This window comes from Felis catus, chromosome A1, assembly GCF_018350175.1.
Source record: "Felis catus isolate Fca126 chromosome A1, F.catus_Fca126_mat1.0, whole genome shotgun sequence".
Lineage (NCBI taxonomy): Eukaryota > Metazoa > Chordata > Mammalia > Carnivora > Felidae > Felis > Felis catus.
In genome coordinates this window covers 192,296,188-192,322,862 of record NC_058368.1, presented here as the reverse complement: position 1 = coordinate 192,322,862, position 26,675 = coordinate 192,296,188, and the positions used below count along the sequence as shown (strand labels likewise).

The following is a 26,675-nucleotide window of genomic DNA, read 5'->3' as shown; positions in this document are numbered from 1 at the left end:
GAGCTTTCAAGTGAAAACGAGAATTTTAGAAAATCTATGCCTGCCACTGTGGGCTAGATAGCTTCCCAAATGCTAAAGACTTTTCTGAAGAGACTGATGGTGATATTTAAGAATGTGAATGTTTCTGGATATTTTATAATGAAATGTGTTAACATCTGGAGTATCTGTATAATTCAGTGAGCTAATATTTTCAACTGACCTACAACTTCTGAGTTGTAGCCAACATAAAGTTGTAGCTAGAATAAAAGTATTTTAGATTAAGGTGATCTATGCAGAGCAATGTTTAAGAAGTATTTTGAGACATCAACTTACCAGACTTACCCTCCTGCCACTAAACTAGACAAAATATGTATGAAACAACTGTTTTCAGACATTGGATCCAGGCAGCTCAGGATTGTTATCCCCGAGAGAAGGGAACCTCCTAATAGCCATTTTCCTATAGAGAACCCAGCAGAGCCCCAGCAGTCTTACTGAGTGGAGGAGAGACAAAATAATTGGAATATGAGGGGCAGGATAATAGGAAGGAAGAAGCTATCCAGGGGAAGCCCTACAGAACTCTGTTTGGGGATCTCATGAGTCTTTGGCTAAACACAAAGCCATGCATGTGTAGGACATTCCTTAAGGCTGGATAAAGAACAATCAGGGAATTATAAGCTGAATAATTCCCAGAGTTCACTCAGGGCATAGGGGACTTCTGTGTTTTGACCAGCCAGACATTTGAGTTCTGATTTGTTGAACACACAGGCATTCAGTAAAGACACCAGAAGGTAGAAGGACAAACTAATTCTAGAATATAGATTTCTCTGGGTGGCTCGGTCGGTTAGGTGTCCGACTCTTGATTTTGGCTCGGGTCATGATTTCACGGTTCGTGAGTTCAAGCCCCACGTTGGGTTCTACGCTGACAGTAAGGAGCCTGCTTGGGATTCTCTCTCTCTTTGCCTCTCCTGCACACTCTCTCTCTCAAAATAAATAAACTTAAAAAAAAAAAAAAAGATTTCTCTAAACCTGTTCTAAGAAACCTTAAAAACAAGCCATGAAAAGATCAAGCTGTTCTATTAGCAACTTTAGTGCTCACTAAAACAGAGTTCAACACCCTTCAGAGGAAGACAAACCAAAACAGGAAAAAGACAAAGTCTCACCAAAGCCATCACATCAAATGGCTGAAAATCAGTGATGGAGAAAGTTCTAAAAACAGTGAGAAAAAAATGACAGTTCCTATATAACAAAGATGGGAATAGATGCAGTCAAGTCAAGAACAATGTAAGAGTAAATAGTCATCTCTGAAGCCCTGAAAGACAAAAACTGCCAATCTAGAATTCTACCCCCAGAGAAAGATCCTTTAAAATGAAGGCAAAATTAAAGACTTTTATAGACAAACAAAAGCTGATGGAATTGGTCACCAGAAGAATCACACTACAAAAAAAATGAAATTCTTGTTCAGGTGAAGAAGGAATTGATAGCAGTTGGAACGTTGGACCTACGTAAGAGAATGAAAAATGCTAGAAATAAGTATGTGGGTGATATAAAAAAAGTTTTAAAGTTAAAAAGTTATTTAAAAAGATGACAGGTTAAAGCAAAAATTCTAACACTGTAATGTGGGGCTATAACATGTCAAATATATGACAAGTAAGTAGCAGAAAGGACAGGAGGGAAGGAAAGAAATAAGTTTTATATAAGGTGTAGGACAATATTAGTTGAAAGTAAACTGTGAAAATTAAAAACGCTAATCATGGGGCGCCTGGGTGGCTCAGTCGGTTAAATGCCTGACTCTTGGTTTCAGATCAGGTCACGATCTCATGGTTTGTGGGTCTGAGCCCCACGTTGGGCTCTGTGCTGATGGTGTGGAGCCTGCTTGGGATTCTCTCTCCCTCTCTCTCAATATAAATAAATAAACTTAAAAATTAAAAAAACATGCTAATCATCATCAACCCTAAAGCAACCATAAAATAGAGTATAGCTAATAAGCCAGGATTGGAGATAAGAAAATATTCAAGTAATCCAAAAGAAAGCAAAATAGCAAGATGGTAAATTTTAATTGCACCAATATTTATATTTAATGTAAATGGCCTAACCATTCCAATTAAAAGACAGAAACCATCAGAATGGATAAAAAAAACCTGTATGCTGTTTATAAGAAATATTTTACTCCTTTTGTTTGTCATTACTTACAAATGTATTATAGTGAAAGTGTAGTAACTTGGAGAGGAAGGATTCAAACCAATCTCAGCAGAATGGTTGCTTCTTAGAGAAAGGATGAGGACAGAACTAGAGAAAGGCAATTCAGTCAAATCTGGAGTGTTATAATTAAAAACAACAACAGTTGGGGACATGGGGAGCTTTTGGGGTGGCTGACAAGATCCCATCTCTTTTGTATTACATGGTTTCTCTATGTTTGCAACTTTAGGGATAAAGAAATTCTGAAAAAGATCAGTGGCAAATACTGATCGAAGTTAACGCTTGTTAAGTATGGGTAGTGGGTACACTGGTGTTTGTTACGCTAGTGTGCATGTATTTCTGTACGTCTGCAATGTTTAATTACAACCAAGATTTCTGCTGGTTATCGTTAAGTGGTACCGGTCAGCAGATTAATTCCACACTGTGCCCAACTGGTGGTTCAACTGTAGGGTCCTACAAACCTGTAGAAGTGGTTTGACCTGAGCAGCTCTACAGCTTCATATACTTTGTGGATAGAAAGGAGGTGAGAGGCAGCCTTAACGTACTGATCTTGAAAACACAGCTGTTTGGCAAAAGCTTCCACGGCCCACAGCCACACATGGTAGCCAGCTAAAAAAAAAAAAAAAAAAAAAAAAGACGGTTGAATAAGCAGCAGCAGCAGCAGGGGTAAGGAAAAAAAGAATGTACATTTGGAATAAAAACACCTTGGTTTTAGTCACCACACTAAGTAGAGCATTTAGATACTCTGAATTCAGTTATCATTACAGATTATCTGCTTCATTTACTCGCCCTATACCCATGTTTTGAAACATAAATTTTTTTCTCTTTGATTAGCTAACACATAAAAAATAATGCAAAATTCAAAAGGTACAAGAGAATATGGAAGTCAGGGCAGTGATTAGCCTTGTTGGGGTGTGTGGAGACTGAATGAACAGGAGCATGAGGGAAGCTTCCTAGGTGCTTTCTGGCAGTGTTATACTTCTTGATATGGTGCTGGTTACAAGGGTGTATTCAGTTTGTGCCATCATAACCTGTGTACTTCTTTTTTTTTTTTTTTTTTTTAAAGTATACTTGAATAAAGTTAAAAAACTGGGCATGGCATAATTTACCTTGTTATTCTGGTGTCCTCCCACCCAAACTCATCCAAATTCCTTTGCCTAGAGACAACCATTATTTCTAGTTTCTTTTGAAACCTTTTTGAAATACTATGTGAAGACAAACATAAATGACAGAGTAGTAAATATTGTCATGTATCAACATCTTGAGTCTTCTCCCTACTACGCTTTTGGAGCTTCACTCCATACTAGAATGCAAAGAGCTGCCTAATTTTTCCCAAGAGATTCTACCGTAGAGGTATGAGATTTAGCTAGTCTCTTACTGATGGACAGAGAGGTTCCTGTGGTCTTTTGCTATGACAAACACTGCTGTAATGACAGTGCCTGTATACTTGTCATTTTGCACGTGTGAGTACAGTTAATTTCCAACACCTAGAATTGCGGAGTTAAAGTTTTTAGACATGGCCAAATTGTCCTGCAAGAGAGTGTCCATCTTTAGTGGACTTATCTTCAAGGTGACAGCCCTTTTGTCGAGAAGAACATACCAACTGGTGCCATAGCCACAAGACTGTCTGTCAGCTCCCCCCTTTCCGCTGCCGTCTGAAGAACACCTTTTAGATCTCCTTTCCAAAGCATGAGCTGGTGAAATAACTCAGGGTGGCCATTCTCCAAGTGACCCTTTCCTGTTTGGAGGAGACATAATGTTGGGAAGATGTTTCAGAAACCTGTCTGCACAGACTTTAAGAGAAAGAAAGTCAGGATGAAAAGAGGGGAACAAATTCCTGTAATATGTTGTTGCTGGCTGATGGGTGAGTCATCTCTCAGAGTGTTCATAATGTGGTTTAAAGCCCACTCAGTCCCTTGTCCACCCACTCATTTTCACTTACACTCAGAGTGAACACTGTATGTTTAGGGTCCTATGAGAGATGCAAGGGGTATATGGGAATATGCAGATTGGGGAACTCAAAACCTAGTTAGTTGAAATGTAAAACCAACCAGTATGATGCCACAGGATGGCAGCCATAAAACAGGTGTGTACAAAGTATTAGGGAAGCATGGAGACAGACTGGGTTATGTTGACTGGACCTGCCTCACCTTCAACTTCAATCATTCTGTACAGGGCAGTCCTGTCTGTGAAAAGTCCCAGGTGAAATCTTTCCTCAAGATCAGCAGACATGTCCTCATTTAGCTCTGCGAATTCAAAAAGACAAGAAAATGAGGTTACTGTTTTCTGTCCAATTACTTCCAAATGTGTGTCCAGACGACCCATTTCAGACAGTGAAGAGAAGTCCTGTGCCCTTGTTTACCCTAACAGAGACCCCTCCTGGTTACAAGGGTAGCAAAACATGAAAACACTGTGTTAAAGCTCAGCCTTGGCAAAATCCAGTGAGACAATTTAGTCTGCAGTTTGCTCAAATAAAGGTGGGGAAGGGGTGAAAGAGGATGTAAAGAGCTAGCCCCAGGGGCACCTGGGTGGCTCGATTTGAGTGTCTGACTCTTAATTTCTGCTCAGGTAGTGGTCTCACAGTTGTGAGATTGAGCCCCTCGCTGGGCTCCATGCTGAGTGTGGAACCTACTTGGGATTCTCTCTCTCTCCCTATTTCTCTGCCCCTCCTCTGCCTCAAAAAAAAAAAAAAAAAAAAAAGGCCAACCTCAAATCCCAATAAGAAATGTCCTTAACATTTACTAGGACCCACCACAAAGGGATTCAATAATCATTCTGGTTTTTAAAAAGTCAACTGAGTAACTTTCCAGTAAAGTTAATAATGTAAAGCTATATGATAAAGTGTGTAAGTTACAGGAAGTCAAGATAAAGTCCCCAAAAGAGGCTTATGTATGTAAGAAGAGCATAAAATATTTCTGGAGAGAGACAAAAACTGTTAACAGTGTGGTCTTGAGGGGAAATGTGAGGATTGGGTATCAGAGTGGGATGGGGATTTACATTCTTTTTGAAGCTCTGAATTTCATTTTATCATGTGTATCTATTTTCAACATGTAAAATTCAAAAAAATACAGCTGTTCAAATATCAAAATAATGGGCCTTAAATGAGAGCTTTGCAAAAGTAAAATAAAAAAAACCCTTCTATAACAAAAACTTCCACCAAATCCAAAAAAAGGAACTGCCATATTATGGGTATATTTCCAACAAGGAAATACTTTTTTTTCTAATTGAAGATACTGTTTTCCCGGGGGGAAAATAGTTGAAGGAGTTGATTCATGCTGAGGTATTTAAGCCATCATACCAATTCCGGCACATAGATGGCTGGTGACAACTGGATTTAGAACAATAAGTCAGAGCACTACATCGCAAAGGCACGGGGGAGCCTGGCGGTGGGGCCATGGGGGGGATGGAAGGTTGGAAAAGAATTTAGAAATATAAACAACTCTAGACATTTGTGTGCTCATTCATCCAACAAATATACAAGCAAGCGCCTCTTATGTGCTAGTTCCCAGAAGACTATGGATGGGCCAAGGGAGTGTATTTTTGTACCTTTGGAGTGTTTTGCCGTTGCTAATACCAGACAGTCCTGATGAAGCTCCTCTTTAGACCTGTGGTCCAGGCTGGTAGTCAGTGGAAGCATGGAACGAGCTTTTCGCTTCTTGGTTATGGATTCTGAAATGTAATAAAAATATAGATGGTCTAAGAAGAGCTGATCAGAATCACAAACGGGATGGCCATTGTGCGACTGTAACCTACTGGAGGGATAATGCCACTCATCAGAAAATTTGCTACTTAAGAAGAAGCTTTCAGGTTAAGTTAGCTGGGGGCAGTGTGTACAACACACACACAACACGCCCCTGTGAACCCCTGTGAAGCATTATCAACAGTTGCAAAATGACACTTCCTCATGAAAACGTTAAAAAAAATGTTTAAAATTGTTTAAGTGCTAAAAATGTTTAAAAGCATGACCCAAAATTGAAATAATCAAAACACAAACATTTAAAACCCAAGAAACAAACAAAAATCCTAATAACCAACCAACAACAATAAAAACCAAACATTTTTGACTGTTTTCAGTTGCATGTAATATTTGAGGATGCTTTAACAAAATACTTTAACCATTAGACACCAACCTGACTTCTCTTTAGGTGGCTCCTTTTTCAGTATTGTGACTTTGTTATTAACAGTGATTTTTGACTTTTCAAAACCTATGGAAACCGGAGTGCAGGTAACTGGTTCTCTAGAAGCTGTATCATAGGAGATAAAGAAAAAGTTTGGAGGAGAACAATATAGAGTCTAGTTCTTTTTAATGATTAAGAACTAAACCAGGCTTAATATTATTTATGTATTCCATAACATGAGATAAAATACTTTCAAAAGGAAACATGGGTAGTCTCCCTTTTCCCACCTCACAAAATGTCTAAGTCTTAGAACTCTGACTGATTGATCTCAGGAGAAATTGTAAGTTTCCAGCTGCCACAACTTTATACCATAGGCCCAGGAATTCTGAAACCTTGCTCAGATGACAAAAGACTTGTTACATATTTAGGTAACAAAGTATTAAGTGTATATATTTAATTACACAAACAAGGAACAACTTTACTAATAGAAATTATTAAGGGTATGTGATATGGAGTCACAGTCCTGAGCACACACAACCATGAACTTTAAAAAAAAAGCCCAGCTGGGGGAAAAAAAAAAAACAACAACCCAGCGGCTGGTATACAGGGGTAAAGAACATTTTGTACAACCATTCTGTGATATAAAGGCATTTTGATGAGCCTAAAAAAATAAATCCATTAAGCCTTTAGCTCTTTATTTTCCTAACCTTTTCCCAGGGTGGCGGTAGCTTCTAGGTCAGATGCTGGTAAGGGGCAGTGGTTTCTTTCAATAACTGTGGCTAGATGTGATACTGTGAAAACTTTTCCCATGTCAGTTTCTATGAGTAAACTGCCCTGGTTTCACTTTGCCCCACAGTCTTATCCTGCCCAAGGTGCTAAGAAGTTTTCTCTAAAGACCTTCACTATTTCGATCCCAGTCTTCCACCAGATCCACTTTACCACTTCAAAGGGGTGTAGAGGCTTAAGATAACCTTTTAAGAAATGAATGGAGTTTCTAACGGCACCAAAGATACAGTTTAAGTTACAGAGATGGGACAATACATAGGTCAGAGACAGAGAAATTTCAAACTGAGTAAGGACCTGGCTTAGTTCCCTGGTCATGACTATAAAGTCCTAGAGAGTCCACGAAACACAGGATTTGGCCACATACCCACTGAGATGATGCTACTGGGTAGCTCTGGCTCCCGGGCTTCCTCCTCACCCTCCTGGTCCGACAGACCGTTCTCAACAGGTCCCGAGCTCTCCCTGATGCTCTCGTCTTCATTCCCGTCATACACATCCTGCTTTACAGGAGCTCTCGAGGTGGGCTTTTTCTTCTTTTTGGGCTTTGGCTTAGGTTGAGAGAGCCTTTTTTTCTCTAATTCAATACTTTTCTTACCTAGAGGTATCGCGATTAAGACAAAAGGTAAAGTACAGATTCTTGGTTAAAAGCACTCTAGGAGACAATCTCTAAAACGTCCTCACTCTTTTTTTTGATAGTATTCTCACCACTTCTCTTCCTTCCCCATGAATTTTTAGAGTTAGAGTATCAAAAAGTTAACCATACCAAACCCTTTTAGGATTTCATTAAACCATGAATATGATGCCCAATTATCCTTGAATACTTATAGTGTGTATCCTACACACAGGGACATTCTCCTACATTACCACAACACAACCAAGAAAATCAAGAAATTAACATCAATGCATTACTACTGTCTACTCCACAGACTGTATTCAAGTTCTGCCAGTTGTACCAAGAATGTCTTTTATGGCAAAAGGAATCAATCCAGGATTACATGATGAACTTGCTTGTTACATCTCTCTAGTTCCCTTCAGTCTGGAGGAGGCTCGTTTTCCTGTTAATTTGCATGACTTGAAACTTTTAAGATTACAGGGCTGTTATTTTGTTGATTTCCCCCACCGCCTGATGTCTGCTATGATTAAATTTAGGTTTTACATTTGGGGTTGGAATACATAGGAGTGATGCTGTCAATGTAACACAGTGGGTAGCACATAGTTTCTACTTGTCTCATTATTTGTTTACTTCCATCACTACATTAAGGGGGCAGGTTTCTCCCTGAAAACTTATTTTCCCTTTGTAATTAATAAGTTTGTGTCCACTAGTTTTACTATCCACCGATGTTTCTTGACAAAAAACTGTTACCATGATGGCTGAATGGTAATTTTCTAATTCCATCATTCATTCTACATTCATTAGTTGGCATTCTGTAAAGAGCTTTTGTTTCCCCGTTTATTTAGACCTTCATTACCCACCCCCCCAATAGGGACTCATGGATTCCTATTTTTTTTTAATTTTTAAGTTCATTTATTTATTTTTAGACAGCAACAATGAGCAGGGGAGGAGCAGAGAGAGAGGGAGAGATTCCTAAGCAGGCTCTGCGTGATCAGCGCAGAGCCCGACGCGGTGCTCAAACTCATGAACTGTGAGATCGTGACCTAAGCCTAAATCAAGAGTCAGATGCTTAACCGACTGAGACAGGCAGGTGCCCCCTAGTTAGTTGTTTTTGTTTTTTTTTGTTTTTTTTTTTTTAAATTTTTTTTTCAACGTTTATTTATTTTTGGGACAGAGAGAGACAGAGCATGAACGGGGGAGGGGCAGAGAGAGAGGGAGACACAGAATCGGAAACAGGCTCCAGGCTCTGAGCCATCAGCCCAGAGCCCCACGCGGGGCTCGAACTCCCGGACCGCGAGATCGTGACCTGGCTGAAGTCGGACGCTTAACCGACTGCGCCACCCAGGCGCCCCCCCCTAGTTAGTTTTAATCCATTACTATTTATTTATTTTTTAAGTTTTAAAGCATTTATCCCTTGCTTTTTAAGTCGTCTTTATTGAGGTATAGTTTAACACAATATACCCACTTTTTAATACTTCGATGAGTTTTGACAGATGTATAGTCATGTAACTCACCACTGCGAATAAAATATTTCCATTATCTCATTTCCTCATGCCTCTTTGCAGTAAGATGCACCCCCTTCCTGAGTCCCAGGCAGTCACTCATCTGCTGTCACTATAGTTTTGCCTTTTTAGAATTTCATATTGTAGATACTTGTGTTTCTGACTGTACATTAGAATTACATAGCATGCATTCTTTTGTGCCTGGCATCTTTTGTTCAGTGGAACATTTTTTTGGGATTCACACATTTTGCTATGTTTATCAGTAGTTACTGATAACTACTGTACTGATAGTACAGTACTGATAATTCCACTGTAGGGATATACCAGTGTATTTACTGTGCCAATTGACATGTGGGTTGTTTCCAGTTTGTGTTCATTACAGATAAAGCTACCATGAGCACTTTTTTTTTTTTTTTTTTTTTTTTTTTTTTACAAATCATCATGTGGATAGATCATTTCATTTATTTAGGCACATTTTTAGTTGTTTAATATATAACTGGTATCAGTTAATCTTTGCTAGCCAGGGAGTTCTTCTGTTCATTATTTTCAAGTTCAGACTGTCTCAGATTTGGTTAGTGGGAGCCCCTGCAAGCTGGCTTCTTTGTCCTCTTGACAGATCTCAGTTCTTTGGACATCTCCTTCCTTTGTGGCATTGGATGATGTGCCAGGCCCATCTTGTATTTTTCCTGGCTCAACCTGGAATTAGCCATTTCTCCAAGAAGCCCTGGTTAGTCTCTCTTAACAGAGAATGCTATCTAGAAACCAAGATGTGGGCATAGGTCTACTCGACACTATTTGGATGTTGTCCTTAGGCCCCTCATGGCTGCCTTCCTTGATTAGGAAAGCAACCCGTGCCATGCTGTTGCTGCCACCTTAGAGAGCAATCCTGAATCTCCAGTGACCATTACAGAGCCCTACATGAATGTCCTCTTTGCTTGAGCCTGATCAACTTAGTTACTGAGGTAGGGAGAAAGGGAAGTAGGCAAGCATTTATGGGCTCCCAGTTCTGACTGACCTTGAGGAGGCCGAGAATGTTCTTGCATGGGAGTGAGCCATTTGTACACACAGAAGTCATCTGCCCCTGAGTAGATGCAGTCTGGATCCAGTGGGGACCATGCCACACAAAGCAGTCGACCTCGATGTCCTCGGAAGTTGCACAGAGGCTCTTCTCTGAGAGTATCCCACACCTAAAACCAAAAGCCACATGACAGCATAGATAATTTTTGGTTATTCTATTGCTTTGGGGAGCAGGTATAAATTTAAAAAGATTTAAACAAATCTGTGTACTCTTGTTTACTCTTATGACTTATTATTTCCTCTTAGGTGTTCAAATTTCAGAAATGGTATTTCCTGTGTCATGAGAATTCTAATTCAGAACTCACAGCTGCATGTGTAGTCCATGCTTACAGTTCTAATTTTTTGCAGGTGATTCTTCTGCCCCATTTCTTGGCAAATGATCAATTTCCTTACTGTTTCTTGAATTACTCCAGTCTCCATTTCACAGAGGGCAGCCCTTCATGGCTTCTTGGTTTGTGCAGATAACTCAATTACAACTCAACAGAGACTGACATCCATCACAGAGATTATTAGCTCTCTAGTTACTAATGTCTATTCTGGTTCTGATATCTGAAAGTCCTATCTCATAGCTCAGGCTTGGCATCTCACTTTTATTTCTTCCAACCTGAAGATTTCTGACTTACAATTTATTATTAAAAAAATTGTTCATGATTTATAGCCATTTGTGTTTAAGACAGGAACAGGTACTTCTCACATCAATTTAGCCCATCTTATGACAGTAAGAATGAAATCTTAAAAGATACTAGAATTTAGCTAGTTCCCTATCAATACTTTCCCTTTCATCTAAGTAAAAAAAAAAACCCCAAAACCCCCCAAAAAACAATCTTAGCCTGCCAAAGTCCCAGATATGTGGGATGTTTTCTAGAGCTCAGAATATCCCTTTCTGTACAAGATAATGGTGAGGAAAAGAATGTACACAACTGGGGGAAAAGAGGAAAGAGTTCAAATTAGAGTATGTGGTGAGGAACCCACAGAATCAAGGACACAATAGTACCTGAGCTGTACCATCGTAGGAAGCAGATACCAGCCTTCCATCATGATGTGGGCTCCATGCCACACTGGTAATCTTGGCTGTGTGCCCTGACAGGGTCCGGTAGGGCTCTGTAATGGTCACTGGAGATTCAGGATTGCTCTCTAAGAGACAAGGAAAGATGACATTTCTATCAACAGCCAACAACAAAAAGACCCAGAGGAAGGTATTATTGTGGAGAGTCAAGATTTTGCCATATGCTTTCTAGATGACTTTCAGCAGGCAATGTTATTTATTGGTTAAGACTGTGGGCATGTCCACAGTGCTTGGCATATGGGTTTACTGCATTGTTAGCTGTCATTTTGTCTTTTCAAAAGCCACCAAAGTGAAAATAATGCCTTTTGCATATGGTACCAAGGAGGATGTATCATCACTTTTATGGTAGCTAAAGATATATAATCTGAATCTATAAGAAAAACACCAGATTAAAGGGGCATCTACAAAATAACAGGGCAATATTCTTCAAAGATTAAAAACAAAATGGCTATAGGGCTCCTGGGTAGTCCAGTCATTTAAGCATCTGACTCTTGATTTTGGCTCAGGTCATGATCTCTCAGCTCCTGAGACCAAGCCTCATGTTGGACTTTGCGCCTGGGTGGCTCGATTGAGCATCCGATTCTTAATTTTGACTTAGGTCGTGGTCTCATGGTCATGAGATTGAGCCCCTCATTGGGCTCCATGCTGAGTGTGGAGCCTGCTTGGGATTCTCCTTGTCCTCTCTCTCTCTGCCCCTCCCTTGCTCATGCGTGTGCTATCTCAAAAATAAATACAGTTTAAAAATGAAAAAGGGCTGAGAAACTATTCTAGATATAAAGGATATTATTGGATCAATCAACAAAACTAGAATATGGATGATAGATTAAACCACTGTATATTGTTAAATTAACTACAGTTGATAGTGGAATTGTGGATTGTAAGGGAATATCCTTATTCTTACAAAATACACAAATATTAAGGGACATGGAGAGAATGACGCATTCAACACAAAAGGTTTGGGAAAAGTACATACACAGACACATAGAGAACCAAGCAGCAATTATCCCTTTCAGCCAGAACTGCCATTTTCTAATAATTTGCCACAAGGACCAACACAAAGGGAAAGAGGAGAGGTACTCGCTGTATGTTCCCTATGCCTTTTAGAAAACTTGGAGTCGTTCCTTTGGCCACATACATGTTAATCTACAAGAAAAGTGATATTGTGGACATCAAGGGAATAGGCACTGTTCAAAAAGGAATGCCACACAAATTTTACCATGGCAAAACTGGAAGAGCCTATGGTGTTACCCAGCATGCTTTTGGCATTATTGTAAACAAACAAGGACAAGATTCTTGCCAAGAGAACTAATGTATGTATTGACCATATAAAGCACTCGAAGAGCCAAGATAGCTTCCTGAAGCAGTGAAGGAAAATGATCAGAAAAAGAAAGAAGCCAAGGAGAAAGGTACTTGGGTTCAACTGAAGCACCAGCCTGCCCCACCCAGAGAAGCACATTCTGTGAGGACCAGCAGAAAGGAGTCTGAGTTGCTGGAACCCATTCCATATGAATTCATGGCATGGTAAATATAAAAAAAATAAAAGACCTTAAGGCTGTAAAAATGCTTCCCTTAACTGAGTAGGAGTGTGGGGTCCTCTCCCTGAAAGAAATATTTAAAGCAAAAAACAAAACAAAACAAAACAAAACAAAATGAAACAAAGCAAAAACAAAAACCAAGCAAATATGACAAAATGTTAATAGCTGTTGAACGTTTGAACAAGAGTATGAGAGTTCCCAGTCTGAAAGGGATATTGATTCTGGCCAACTTTTTTTCTTGTTCTATTATTCAGTAGATAAAAAATAAAAAACAAGCTAAGATATTAGTGTTAAAGTAGACAAAGATCTGCATTGCTCTGAGGAATTAAGTCAATGCCCTCAGCCGAAGTGGATGCTTAACTTGGCATCCCGATAATAATGATAAAGACCAGGATAAGCTTTCTAACATATCATGCTCATTAGTTACTGTCTACTACTTATTGTTAGGAAAATCTGTCTATACTTTAATAGTTTTCCATTTGCTTTTAACTTGAGAGAACCACTGCTGGAATCATTTTTTGTTGTTACAGATAAGGATTCTCAGAAAACTACTGGAAATTCTAGAGAAAATGAAAATGTCAACTGTTTTCACTATTTTCACAGCACATACTTGGCACTACTCTTCAAACAGCACAGTGTCAGATTATAATTTCTTCATATTAGGAAAGAAGTAATCGCACTTCTTTTGTATTAAAAAAAAGGGCTCTTCTAACCACCTATTATGGTTTTTGTGGGTGCTGAGAAGGGTCAAAGACTCCTTAAGGAATAAGTCATGGAAATGTGAAAAAGATCAACCTGCTAGGCAGGAATAGTACTTACCAGAACACATAGGTTCTGCAATCAGGCTTGAATCTAGGCTCCCCTCCACACTAGCTATGGGACTTTAGGAAGTTAAGCTAACTTCTCTGGGCCTCAATTTAAACATCAGGAAAATGTGGCTAACACAGTCTACCTCACAGGACCATGAGAATTAGATACAGTCAAACATGGGAATGGGATGTGTGTGTAAAATACTCAAACACTGAAGGAAGAGGGTATAAACTGGCACAATCTTTTTGGAGCCACTTAGCAATAACAATACTCTATTATTTTTTTTATTTTTATTTTACTAAAAAACTTTTTAAAATGTTTATTTATTTTTGAGAGAGAGAGAGAGAGACACCACACGCGAGCAGGGGAGGGGCATGGAGAGAGGGAGACACAGAACCTGAAGAAGGCTCCCGGCTCTGAGCTGTCAGCACAGAGCCCAACACGGGGCATGAACCCACGAACTGTGAAATCATGACCTGAGCCAAAGTTGGAGGTTTAACAGACTGAGCCACCCAGGTGCCCAGCAGTAACAGTACTGAAAAAAAAACTGGAGAAAACATTCAGCAAACTAATCATGCTGGTTATGACTGAGGGATGTTATTATGGGAGGAACTTCATTTTTTAAGTTAACCTTTTTGTCATGTTTGAAATTTTTGTCTTATAAGTAAGATGAATATATTACTTTTGAAAGCAGAAGCAACAATAAGAATAACATTTTAATACCAAAAAATAAGTAAAAAGGTACAAAACTTGGAATGCAGAATAGCTGAACACATATGGCCCCAGGATGTAAGAAAGCAAAGTTACCTATGACAGTCTTCAGGTTGTGCACATAAATGACCGCATTGTTGGACCCAGAGGCCATCAGATAGCTCAGCTCCGGCTGACTGCCGTGCTCATGATGCCAGCTAATGGTATTCACAAGCTTGTGATGCTGCTGGATGGTACATATCAGTTTCAGGTTGGGAACTTGAAATATTTCTATCGATCTGGAGTCACAAACCCATGAGACAAGAAAGATGGATGGTCAAATTACAATCTAATGCAAACAAGTATCTCCCTCATTCCATCACTCAACTAAAGGTGAAATGGAATAGGATAACCCTATCTATCACTGCAGAGGTCACTCTCTTATAGAGAGCCAAAACCAAAAAGTTGTTTTTTTAAACAAATGTATTCAGTTTTGAAAAAATCCCATCAATCTCTGGGCAGCAGTTGTGTTTATCAGGCTCTTGTAATAAACGGTGCTATGGAAAAGCTAAAAGAATTAATGAGCCAATGGCTAAATTAGGACTATGTAATTAGGATCAACATTTGGAAAGAGCATGGTGAGGTCTAAAAACCATTTCTTCCCAGGCTTAGTTTAAAAAAATGAAGGACGATTTATGCATTTCAGTGCAGACCAACATTTTGTGAAGCATAACACAGCTGAAACACTGAATGGGCAAACATTTCTTTAGACTGAAAATACCCAACTTATTTTGCATTCTCAAAAATACAAAGAGCTTCCAGATCATTCAAGGATATTAAGGACAGATCAGAATATCATATTCAACTAGACTACCCCAACTAAAACTATAGATGGCATTAGTCAGCTTTTGATCAAATGTGTAATACATACAAAAACAAAGTTTTCTGAATTTGTGTTTTTTTAAGAAACAAACACATACCCATCTTCGTTGCCAAGGGCCATGATTTTGCCATCTGCTTTCCAGCTGACCTCTGTGTGTACAGGCAATTTGTACTAGAAAGCAAAACAAACCAATCTTGACTAAAAGCACACTGTTCTTCTCTCTGCATATCTTACAAATCAATGATGACAGCATGAGAAAAAAAATCCCTAGTTTAAAATGTTCTAATTTTACAACTTGTACATAATCTACATAATTAGCCAAAGAGTTACTAAGAGCACATATTCAAATTGTAATTTCCTTAATTGGGACAAACAAGAGAGGCTAGTAAATACCCAATGTCTACAGTGTCTAACCTTGTAAAATAAACTTTTTAATTTTTATCCCACAACAGAGAGTGTAACATGTCCATTTTAAGAACGTGGGGGTCATGTCTCCTTAACAAGATAAGTAACATGTATATATATATATATATATATATATATATATATATATATATATATATACACACACACACGTCTATACATATACATACATAGACACATACACATGTCCTTGTTTTCTTCCTATTTCTATTTCTTTTCTTCCTTCCTTTCCCTTTCCCTTTCCTTTTCCCTTTCCCTTTCCTTTTCCCTCTCCTTTCCCTTCCCTCCTCTCCCCTCCCTCTCTTTCTCTTTCCTTTCCCTTTTCCTGTTCCTTTTTTTAATAACTCTGTTGGTCTTTCCCCAAGGCTGACTGGGCCCTCTTGTTTTCTTACTTGTCTCTTTAGACCACCTCATGTATGCCCAACAGCTTCATCAGCTACCATTCACGTGAAGGAATTCCAAGTTTCTTTCTTTTTTTTTAAAGATTTTACTTTTAAGTAATCTCTACACCCAATATGGGGCTTGAAACCACATCCCCAAAATCAAGAGTCGCATACTTCACTGACTGAGCCAGCCAGGCACCCTTCCTTGTATATATATTCAACTGCCACAAAACTAAAAGCTCATTAGGAACAGGAATTTTGTCTCTTTTATTCATTGCTGAATGTTAATGTTGAGACATTTAATGAAGGGATATAGTCAATAAAAATAATTCAGTTTATGACTAAATGTAATTTTTATGCTAGCCATTCAAAAATAATGAGCACCAATAAAAATACTCATTTGAAAGAGTAAAAGAACTCTCAACATATTTCACTTCAAAAGACAGTTCTGACGTTGATAAAATGGTAAGGCAAAAGTGATTAAATGTGGATATCTGGGTCAAGGATAAAAGGGAATTATTTGTATTATTTTTGTGTAAATGTGTTAACTATTTCACTAAAAAATGGAAAATTAAAACGGCAATTCTGTCTTGAGCAAAATACCTTCTAGCCACACTTGGCCACCATATTATAGTTATCTTTACCAAGGTCTCACTCTGGAGGAAGTAGCTAGCCTAAAAAGGATGCTTCATATCCAAAATCTGAAAGTTTATCATAAATCACCATGGCAATTGAGACAAACTTTTTTTTTTTTGTGGTTAAGTTCCTTGCTTTACTCAGGTATAATGACTTCTACATTATGTTTTATAAATCACAAATTCACTGAAGCTCTTAAGAACATCTAAGAAATCTGAGTGAGCATAATGGATATCTTTAATAATGGCATTTATTATGCAAAATGGGAAACCAAGAAGATGTAGAGACTTGGAGAAGACTTTACATCATAAGAACTCACTTTGATTGAATTGGTGTCCCTGATTAGTTTGTTGATGTCATAGGCCTCTCCACCAAGCTTCCAAGGGTTATGCTGTAAGACAATCCCTTCCCCTCCACAGCTGTATAAAGTAAGGGAAGGTCTGTCTCCTTCTCCTCCTAAATGAGGTAAGTAAAGAAAGCTTATCATTTTTGCAATTCAGCAGCTTAACTACTGGTTACTACAGTACAAGTATAGCATAGTCTGAGTTGTTTTAAAAGAATTATATTAACACACCAGAATAAAGTCACTGTTCTTTGTATATGAACACAGTTGTTGGGAGAAGTAAAAAGACACTAAATCTAAACTAATATTTCTAATGTAACAGATCTGCTTTAAACACTCTTCTGCCATTCAAATAGTACGGGTGCCAAAGTTGGGGTCAAAAAACATCTTCTCAGTGTTTATGAGAATTTGCCTTTTGTTTCAGAAATGAGCACCCTACTCTTTGGGCATTTAAATATATGGAGCTGCAGGCTTTCCTATGACTAACTCTAAGTTATAGGAAGTCACAAGCTGTCCTCAGAGCAATGATTTCTTTATGTATTATGGCAATCTTCTTGTTGACCTTTAACAAGCAAACAGTGGTTCTTGTTGGTTTCTGTAAGGACAAGTTTTATTTTCACTACTGCTAGAACTATGCCTGGTGCAAATCAAGAATCCAATAAGCAGTTGTTAAATGAATGAAGGAATGAACTACAACTACGGGGCTGCTTGAGTTCCCATGACTTCCATTATCGTCTCTGTGTAGTGCAATTACTATGGAAATGGACAGATGTTTCATTATAGCTGGTTAAGAAAAGTTAACCAAATACATCTGAGTACACTGACTGATTTTTTTTTAAAGTTTATTTATTTTGAAAGAGAGAGGGAGGGAGGGAGTGCATGCATGAGTGGGAGAGGGGCAGAGGGAGAATCCCATGCAGGCTCTGTACTGTCAGCGTGAAGCCCGACATGGGCTCCCATGAACTGTGAGATCATGACCTGAACTGAAATGAAGGGTCAGATGCTAGACCAGCTGAGCCATCCAAGCACCCCATGAATACACTTAATTTAAAAGATACTCTGAAAGACCTATCTTTTTAGGGATAAGAAAGAGAGGGCTGAGCAGCCAGAAGAGGGAAAGGGTCAGAATACAGTAAAGACAAGAGATCATTTCAGGAATTCTAAGTTTGCTGTAACTATAGGTGAAAACAGATAATCATTACTGCATTACTATAGTTAAATAATATTCTAATTCTGATCAAATTAAAAAGTGATAGCAAATTTTGGTGAACAAATTTTAGGTTGGATACCAGGAGCCAACATGAGACAACTACATGCACAATGGAAAAATTCAGCTAGAAGAGACCAAATAATGCTTAAGAGTTTGGGGACGCTTAATATGGGCGAATGATTTCTAACATCACCTGCTATGACTGCCCTCATGGACCCCTGGGGACACAGTAGTCTGCATAAGCAGTCACTGCACTAGAATATTTATAACTTTCCAGCTTGAGTGTCTTACAATTAAATTAAAAGAAAGAGAATACTCTCATGTTTGCTAGAGAATGGCTCAGATACTCACCGAGTGAAATGGGGGGCAGTGGTGGCCCCCAGGCTAAAGTGTACACAGTCTTCTTATGATACGTGCTAGAAATCTGTGGCGGTCTGGAGGGAAGGGGGATTACAAAGAAAGATTTAAACAGAAGACACAGTGGAAAAACAGACCCATCTTTTTCTAAAAGCTCCCTTATTAGTTGCTGATGTTAGAGAAAAGCAATTTAACAGCATCCTTCTCCAAATAGCTGATTGTAGAGAAGCCAACACTTCAATAATATACCATGTAATGATATCTACTACCAAAATGATAAAGTCCCAAGCACACTTTACCCAGAAAAAAATATTATCCCCCCCCAAATCTGGCCAGTTTGTAATAACTTTTCCCCCCCATCTCTGAGTTGCCCACTTTACTTAAATGTCACGTATTCTAATATTACTGTAGTTATAAGCACTGTAAAGGCTATCGCAACTGGAGAAATACTGAACAAGGCAGAAAATGCAAACTAGTCAGCCCAGAACTAAGGTTACTGCTAAGCATATACAGTCATCATATAAATATAACCCATCTCCCCTTTAGATAAAAGACTAGAAGTCATTTTAGGCTTACCCTGTCATTAATATCATATTCTTAAACTAAGACAAGATTTTAGATTAGTTCAGTTTTAAAGTTTTTGTAAGAAAATTTGCTCTTGAGGGTAATTTTGAAGGCTGTGGTGATTAATGACATGTGAGGTGTCAGTAATGGGCAGTGTGGCTGTTACCTTTACTGTAAACTGTATTCTTTGTAGGATTTGAGAATTCCAGGAATCCAGAACCTATGACAAAACTAGCTGCTGACTTATTTATTTCTATGTTTCTGGCACATTTGTTGTTGCCATTCTGGACAATAAACCCCAATTTCTCTGGGCTGACAGAAACAGAGTAAGTATCTGTGGCTGAATGCCTAACAGTGTATCTAGGGCAGCACCCTTCCTTCTACTACACACCTCATAATAACCAGAAGATAGTAATTTCATGGAATTAGTCGGTTTTGTGATGACATATAGTTTTATTTTCTTACATGCCTCTTTGCAATAGTGTATTATTTTTTGAGAATTGAAAGTGGAGTTAACCAGCTGCAGAACGAAAGAATGCAGGTAACTAAGTGCATGTAGGTTCACATGTGTACCTCAAAATTGCATCTAAAAAGGTTAACTCTGAGTATAGTAAATAATTCTTACTTAGAAATGAATGATCTGGAACAGGTAGGCAAACTTACCCTGTAAAAGGACAGACAGTAAATATCTAAGGCTTTTTGAGCCTTGAGGTCTCTGTCATAACTCCCCCACCCTGCTCTGGTAGTGTGAAAGCAGGCTCCGATAAGGTGTGAACAAATGAGTGTGGCCGGGTTCCAATAAGAGCTTTGTTTATGGACACTGAAATCTGAATTTTAATTTTCATGTGATGAAATATTCTTTAATATTTTCCCAATAATTTAAAAAGGTAGAACCATTCTTAATTCATGAGCCATGGCTCCCCAATCCCTGGTCTAGAACAGTGCTGCTCAGTAAGCACTGGGCCTTGTGCACTTGAAATGTGGCTCATGAGACCAAGGAACTGAACTTCTCATTTTATTAAATTTTAGTTCTTTTAACTGTAAATAGCCACATGTGGCTATCAAACTGAACGGTGCAGGTATGGAATCTACTCAAGCATCTAGGATAACTGTGTTCAACAGTTGCATAATGTGAGTTTTATGTATGAACCACATAGGCATCTTAAAACTTTCTTGTAGCCACATTAACAGAAGCAAAAGAAATAAGTGAAATTCAATTTTAATAATGTATTTTATTTAGCTCAATATACAGAAGTATTATCTTTTAAAATATAATCAAAATAATTACTGAGACATTTTAATTTGGAGGCGGGGGAGGGACTATCTCTGAACTCTGGCATGCATTTTACACTGACAGCATATCCCAGTAGTCCCCTTGGCTGAGGACAACCAGAATGGACGATGAAGCTCAATACATAACTTCTAGTTTACAGGACATATAGGGAATACTGATATGAGTTAGAAGTCAACACAAAGACCAAAATGTAAAATATTCTACAAAAAACTTACCCAGAATCTTCAAACTGAAAAGGCAAATGTTATGAAAGAAGTGGGGGTGGTATTCTAGAATAAGAGAGACTAAGGAGACCTAACAAAATGCAGTGTGTGAACCCAAACTAAAAATGAATTTGAAAAAAAAAAAAAAAATAGCTAGGAAAAGCATTTTTGGTTGAATTGAGGAAATCTGTACATCGACTGGATATTAGATATTACGGAATTACTGTTAATTTTAAGTGTGCAAAAATAAGGCAAGTATGGCAAACTGTTAACAGTTGGTGAATCTAGATGGAAGGCAGAGATGTTCTTTGTACTACGCTTTCAATGTTCATGGATGCCTGAGAACTTTTGTTAAGAAAAGCTGAGGGAAAAAAACCAATGGTTTATTTTAGTGGTACCCATAGGTCAGACAGGCTGAACCACCACCTGAAACATTTTTTAAAAATCAAATTCCAAGCTGTAAGCCTCAGACTCAGAGCCAGAATCTGAAAGATGTTTCCCAGGCCAATTCCGACCATATACCCAGGTTTATGAATCAAAATTAACTCCATCATCTACATTATGGTCAATGGGCTAAACAATCTTTTATTTCTTACTTGTTGGAGTAGGTGTCATACAATCCCACTTTTCCATCATCAGTTCCAAAAGCTAAACAGCCTTCCTTGGTTGGGTGCCAGCACAGCTAGAAAACATGAGGGAAGCGGCATACTGTTAAGGGAGCCCTTAGGTTATCTTTTGAGCATCCAAATGGAACACTTTCACTCTTGGCGTCTCCTAATTTAAAAAGTAACAAATTCTCATTATTTAAAAGAAACAAAGTATTAAAAACAATGTGAAAGTCACTGGTAATCTCACTTATTCAAAACACCGCACTGCCCATTTTATATCTTGCTAGATATTTTTTATGAATAAAGTTAAATATATACAGTTGAAAAAAAAATAGGCTAAAATATTTAAATGATGTGTATGAAACACTGTTGAGTGGGGATAAAAGATTCCAGAATAGTTTAGAAAATAAGATCCTGTTAATAATAAAATTTGGAAAGATATATCACAGGTTGTCAACAGTGCTTCTCTGGATAATGAAAGTGGGAGCATGGAGTGGAGAGTAGGAAAATATTTTGCTTCCTACACTCCTATACTGTTTGGTTTTCTTTTTTTCCCTTTTAATTGGTACAATTTTTTTTTTTTACTAAAGTATAATTGACATGCAATGTTGCATTAGTTTCAGGTGAACACTATAGTGATATGACAATTCTGTATGGTCTTCTTTTTAACCACAAACATTTACTGCTTTTAGACTAAAGAGCCACAACAGAGGTATCACTTTGGAGAAAAACAAAAAAATTATACATATTGTTGTGTAACCTGCATTCCATGTTTTGTAATTTTCATTTTTCATGAAACATCAACATCTTTCCACATCAAATAAAGACCCACATTATCATTTTTAATAGTGTGATACTGTTTATTATGTTTATAACTTTATGTATTTTCTGTGAGTGCACATGCAGGTTATTCCAAATTTCTTACTAAAACAACTACTTATTTGAAAAAAAGTTCAAGAGAGCTCAAAGAAATCATCCTTACCGCTGTAACCTTGGACTTGACCCCCTGCCAAAAATTTTTCACATCATAGTTGTTCTTTATGGAGAGTGTATTCCATACGCGGATCATACCATCTCCAACGCCTATGGCCAAACAGCCCATGTCCACAGGAGAGAAAGCCAGGCTGTAGGCAAATCCACCAAGGGAAGGCAGGGACCAGCAGCATTCTAGGGTGGCCATGTCCCAACATTTTACCTAAAAATATCCAGGGTTAGGGTTTAAATGTAAAAAAAAAAAAAAAAAAAAAAAAAAAAAAAAAAATCATAAAAACAGGAAAAAGAATCAACATCTCAAACAGGATGGACTCAAAGAATGGGTAATATAAAGAATATATAATAATAATATATAAAGAATATATAATATACAAATATAATTTATTCTAATAGGTAGTAGGAAAAGTATCTCTTAGGAAAAGAAAAAGTAATAAATTGTAGGCCCAAAGGGATCTTAGAATATATTTATTCCCAGAGATGTTAAGTGAATTCAGGGTAAATGAATAAAACCAGATCCAGGCCGCTCATTTCCCCGAGTCCAGCAGCCTTTCCACTGTACTGTACTACAGCATTGGTAATCTCATTTAGCAAATCCTAACTAAGAATGAAGATGGTCTCAGGACAGTGGGAAAATGAGAGGGGCTATCTCAAAAAGCAAAATATCTTATCCCCAGGGGAAGGAGGAATGCTACATTTTTAATCTTCACTCATTTAACAGAGAGGTTTGGGAGAAAACAAAGTCTATCAAATAAGCCTAGCCTAACTGCAAAACAATGAAGTCACAGATTCTTAAATATAGCCAATTCTCTCTTGGAGATTTCATCAAGAGCAGATGGTTCTGCTACCTTAACTATAGACAAGAATATTTTAAAGCCAAAGCATGATGGTCTCATACATCCTTCCCTGGACACATCTACAATCTTTCACCATAGCTGCTCTAACAAAAAGGCATCTTGGTGGTTTCTCACCTTTCCCCTAACTCTCTGCTGTTCCCACAGTTAGCTCTGGTTAGTAACAGTAACTCTGAGATTGGGCTGGGCATGGGGGTGTAAGGCGGGGCGTGAGAACTGATGGATGGTTTGAAAAGCCCTCTGATCCTATCCAATTCCTAAATCACGGGCCCTACAATGGTGAATGCAAACTAAGCAGTGCTTACATCTCTATCCATTGATGTGGAAAGCAGCAGCTGTTTGTCGTCCTCCGTTTGTAAAGGGCATAAGTTAAACACAATTCTTGAATGATTCTGCCCTTCTGATGAAGCACTAAAGAGGGTATATTTCCGTCTCCAGGACTGAGTGAGATCCCACAGCAACAGCTCACCTCTGTGAGGAAAAACAAGCACTAGTTCTCTTTCACAAGCAATCTGGAAACAAGAGATGTGGGGAGAGTGTGGGCCCTCCGTTGCCAAATAATTTCTATCAGTTGTTCTTTTAAGGAGAAAAAAATTGCATATTCTGAAATGTGCACAGAACAGCTCAGAACGAACTCACACAAAAACAAAGTGTCACTGTCTATGGGGAAGGGAACCTAGTTGCTTGAGACAGAGCAACTCTGGTTCTTACCTAATTTTGAACCCCATCAATGTGCTGCACTTCCTCTGGAACAGATTTTCCTAACAGTTTTATAGTAAAATGCCACCATAATTTGCACAGCCCCAAAGCTTAAACACATACTATACTCTCTCTTTTTTGGGATGGTGTGGGAGAGTAGGGCCATGACCAGCATTTTAGGGGGGATTTTTATCTGCTTTCCCTGTACCATTTCATTTGAAATCAGGGCCTTTATCTGCTAAATTCACTTATTACCTCAAACAACTAGAAGCTAGTACTCACTAAATTCTGTTCAATGAATGGCTATAATCATCCAAAGAGATGGGAATTCTCTAAGCTCCCTCTTTTACACATGATGTAATTGAAGTTCGAAGGGTCACACTCATGAACACATAGAAGGTAAGAGACTGATTTGGAAATGCAATTTGGTCTGACTTTGGAGTCCAAGCTCTTAATTACCAGGCTATACTTATTTGGTCTTTTTTCAGCACTGTAAGTAGACAACACAGGTATCTGTCCCATGATTTTTCCGTTACAAATGGCCTGTCACAGTATAAGCCTTAGCCCTTGCTTTTTCCATCTTCTATGTCTAAGAAAGAGGAGCCTAGGAATTCCTCAAGAAGCTAGAGAGGAAAACAAAATATGTCAGAGAGGGCATGACCAGAAAAACTTACCCAAAACAGCTGGATACCAGCTGTGTTGGTTGGTCCTTGGGCCAATGGAGTGTCAACCAAAGGCGTTCTTTAATAGTTGGGTCTATACCCCCTCCTCGTCTCTTCAGAAAGGGCAATTTCAAAACCATCACCCCTGCAGATGGAAAGAAAGTCGGTGGGTGCTCAAGTCAGTGAAAACACACGTGCGAAGTCCCCAGCAGTTCACAGTACAGTTTAAAAGTTTGTTAGTTTGGTTACTTAGAATGCAGACCTCATTTTCTCATGGAAACGTTATTACACATAGTTTTAATACTTGTCTAATTCAGGTAAAACAAACTTTTTATAGGCTATCCTGGCAACCTGAGCACACATTAATATTGTCTGTTTGGGAAAATGGGGTTTCAACTGGAATTATGAACCCAGGTAGTAACACAACTCCAGATTCTCCAAAGTTGGCAGGGGAGAGTGGCAAGAAATCTAACAAAGGTTTAGAAGTTACCCTTCTGGAGGGATCCTGGGCCTTATGTTGTCCCACCTGGGAGTATCAGCCCTAGTATCTCCAAAAGCAGTCCAAAATTCTTTAAAAAAATTCCATTTTCCAAAATTATTCTATTAGTTACCACTGACTATGTTAGAATTATGGCCAAGCACTATGCTATTTGCTTTATATGCACTAAAGCATATAGAGAAAGACTGCTATAAAGACAAAGGCTAGAGTTTTACTATAAGTGTAACATCCACTCTGCTTGGAGTTCCTCTCAATTTATATATTGAAGGCAAAAGTTCTGTTCAAAGAGAGAAGCCTGGGAAAGCCAAATGACTGAGGGTCCCTGTAATTTGGATAAAATGAACTTTAACATTTAAACATGCGCTTCTACACTGGGTATGTATTATTCTGCATTTGTGTATTAAAACCTTTAGCTCTAGAGATCTTTCCCAATCCTCTGATTCAGGCCTTGCCAAGTTCCAACATTCCTATCCTTATAACCAACATCTTGCCTTCCATGACAAACGATGACCCTTCTGTGAACGCATCAGAAACCCTCTTTGGTCCAAAACCAAAGTCAGATGTTCAGAGCACAGGGAGTTCTAGCCCAGGCTAAACTGGTGAAGCAACTTTCTGGATAGAAAAGTAAAGAACTGCCTTCTAGCTGATGACACACTCTTAGGATAACAAGACACAATAAAAAAGTTTCTACTTCTACCAGTCACTATAGGTTATATCACAAAAGAAACACCAAACATGAATCTTACCTCGGCCTCTAGAGCAGCTCCAGATTCGAATGGTCTGATCTTTGCTTCCAGTGGCTAAGTAGCAGCCTTTTGTTACTGGAGTTTGTGCTGTGACTTTACCATTGGGAATTGCAGGTTCTTCTAGGGTAGAGATGATAATTTTGTTTTTAATTTACATGAAACATGAACTTGTCAAAAGAAAAACTAGTTTTCAAGGGATCCTAAAACTTAGATATTACATTTATAGATCTGATCTGTAAGAGCTAAAGTTTTAAATGTAATTCAAATGATACAGTTTTATCCACATTGTTCTTTAGGTCTTAAATCATCTCTACCTGAATTTTCCTCTTGACTTATGGATAAACAATCTTCGCCAGGCAGGGGACACCAGGCTATGGAGTGAATCTCATCATCGTGGCCTCGAAGCCTGTGAATAACTTCTCCTTTCTTACTGATGTCAATTATAACCACTATGCCATCCTTGTAGCTAAAAAACAAGAGTTAGAAATATTACTGGAAAACGAAGACAGAACAGTAAACATTCTGACTTAAGAGTTATCACTGTACATTTCTAAAAGGTAAGTGTATTTGGGGGAAGAGGGAAGGGAAGAAAGAATCTTGTTGTGTCCTTTTTTCCAAAGTGTTCACTTTCTGTTTCCTGGTGGTCCTGACACATTTGTGCCCCACCTCTCCAATCAAGCTCTTGGCACTAAGTAATATTGCATACACTGCCTGGCAGCAAGCTCAAGGTGTAAAGCATGCTTGTGTTTGAAGGGAACTTACAGAAGAATGGTTATTTGTGGGGCCCAGCAATCCCTCTAATTCCAGATGAATTTGACCTAACGCACTTAAACCTATTCCCCGCCCCTTTTTAAATACGTGATCCTGTTTCTCTAACTATGACCTTAACAAAAGCTGCAGTACTGTAGCTTCTAGATCTGGATATTTCAAGACTATCATTTTTTGAATTCAG

The 26,675-nt window shown here is 38.4% G+C and overlaps 1 protein-coding gene across 1 annotated transcript in view; it reads right to left on the bottom strand.

The window, feature by feature from the left end:
- The window catches only part of GEMIN5 (gem nuclear organelle associated protein 5), a 41,341-nt gene that overhangs the window by 10,240 nt on the left and 4,426 nt on the right, over window positions 1-26,675 (bottom strand). Inside the window, exons 4-21 of the mRNA XM_003981475.6 lie at window positions 26,038-26,189; window positions 25,724-25,843; window positions 24,491-24,623; window positions 23,423-23,588; window positions 22,256-22,468; window positions 21,262-21,347; window positions 18,599-18,681; window positions 17,014-17,150; window positions 15,350-15,423; window positions 14,487-14,668; window positions 11,263-11,402; window positions 10,207-10,378; window positions 7,444-7,671; window positions 6,306-6,419; window positions 5,722-5,844; window positions 4,326-4,421; window positions 3,776-3,913; window positions 2,637-2,784 (exon numbers count right to left, since the gene is read on the bottom strand). Of these exons, the coding sequence (XP_003981524.3) occupies window positions 2,637-2,784; window positions 3,776-3,913; window positions 4,326-4,421; window positions 5,722-5,844; window positions 6,306-6,419; window positions 7,444-7,671; window positions 10,207-10,378; window positions 11,263-11,402; window positions 14,487-14,668; window positions 15,350-15,423; window positions 17,014-17,150; window positions 18,599-18,681; window positions 21,262-21,347; window positions 22,256-22,468; window positions 23,423-23,588; window positions 24,491-24,623; window positions 25,724-25,843; window positions 26,038-26,189 (2,505 nt within the window). The remainder of the gene's footprint in view (window positions 1-2,636; window positions 2,785-3,775; window positions 3,914-4,325; window positions 4,422-5,721; window positions 5,845-6,305; window positions 6,420-7,443; window positions 7,672-10,206; window positions 10,379-11,262; window positions 11,403-14,486; window positions 14,669-15,349; window positions 15,424-17,013; window positions 17,151-18,598; window positions 18,682-21,261; window positions 21,348-22,255; window positions 22,469-23,422; window positions 23,589-24,490; window positions 24,624-25,723; window positions 25,844-26,037; window positions 26,190-26,675) is intronic.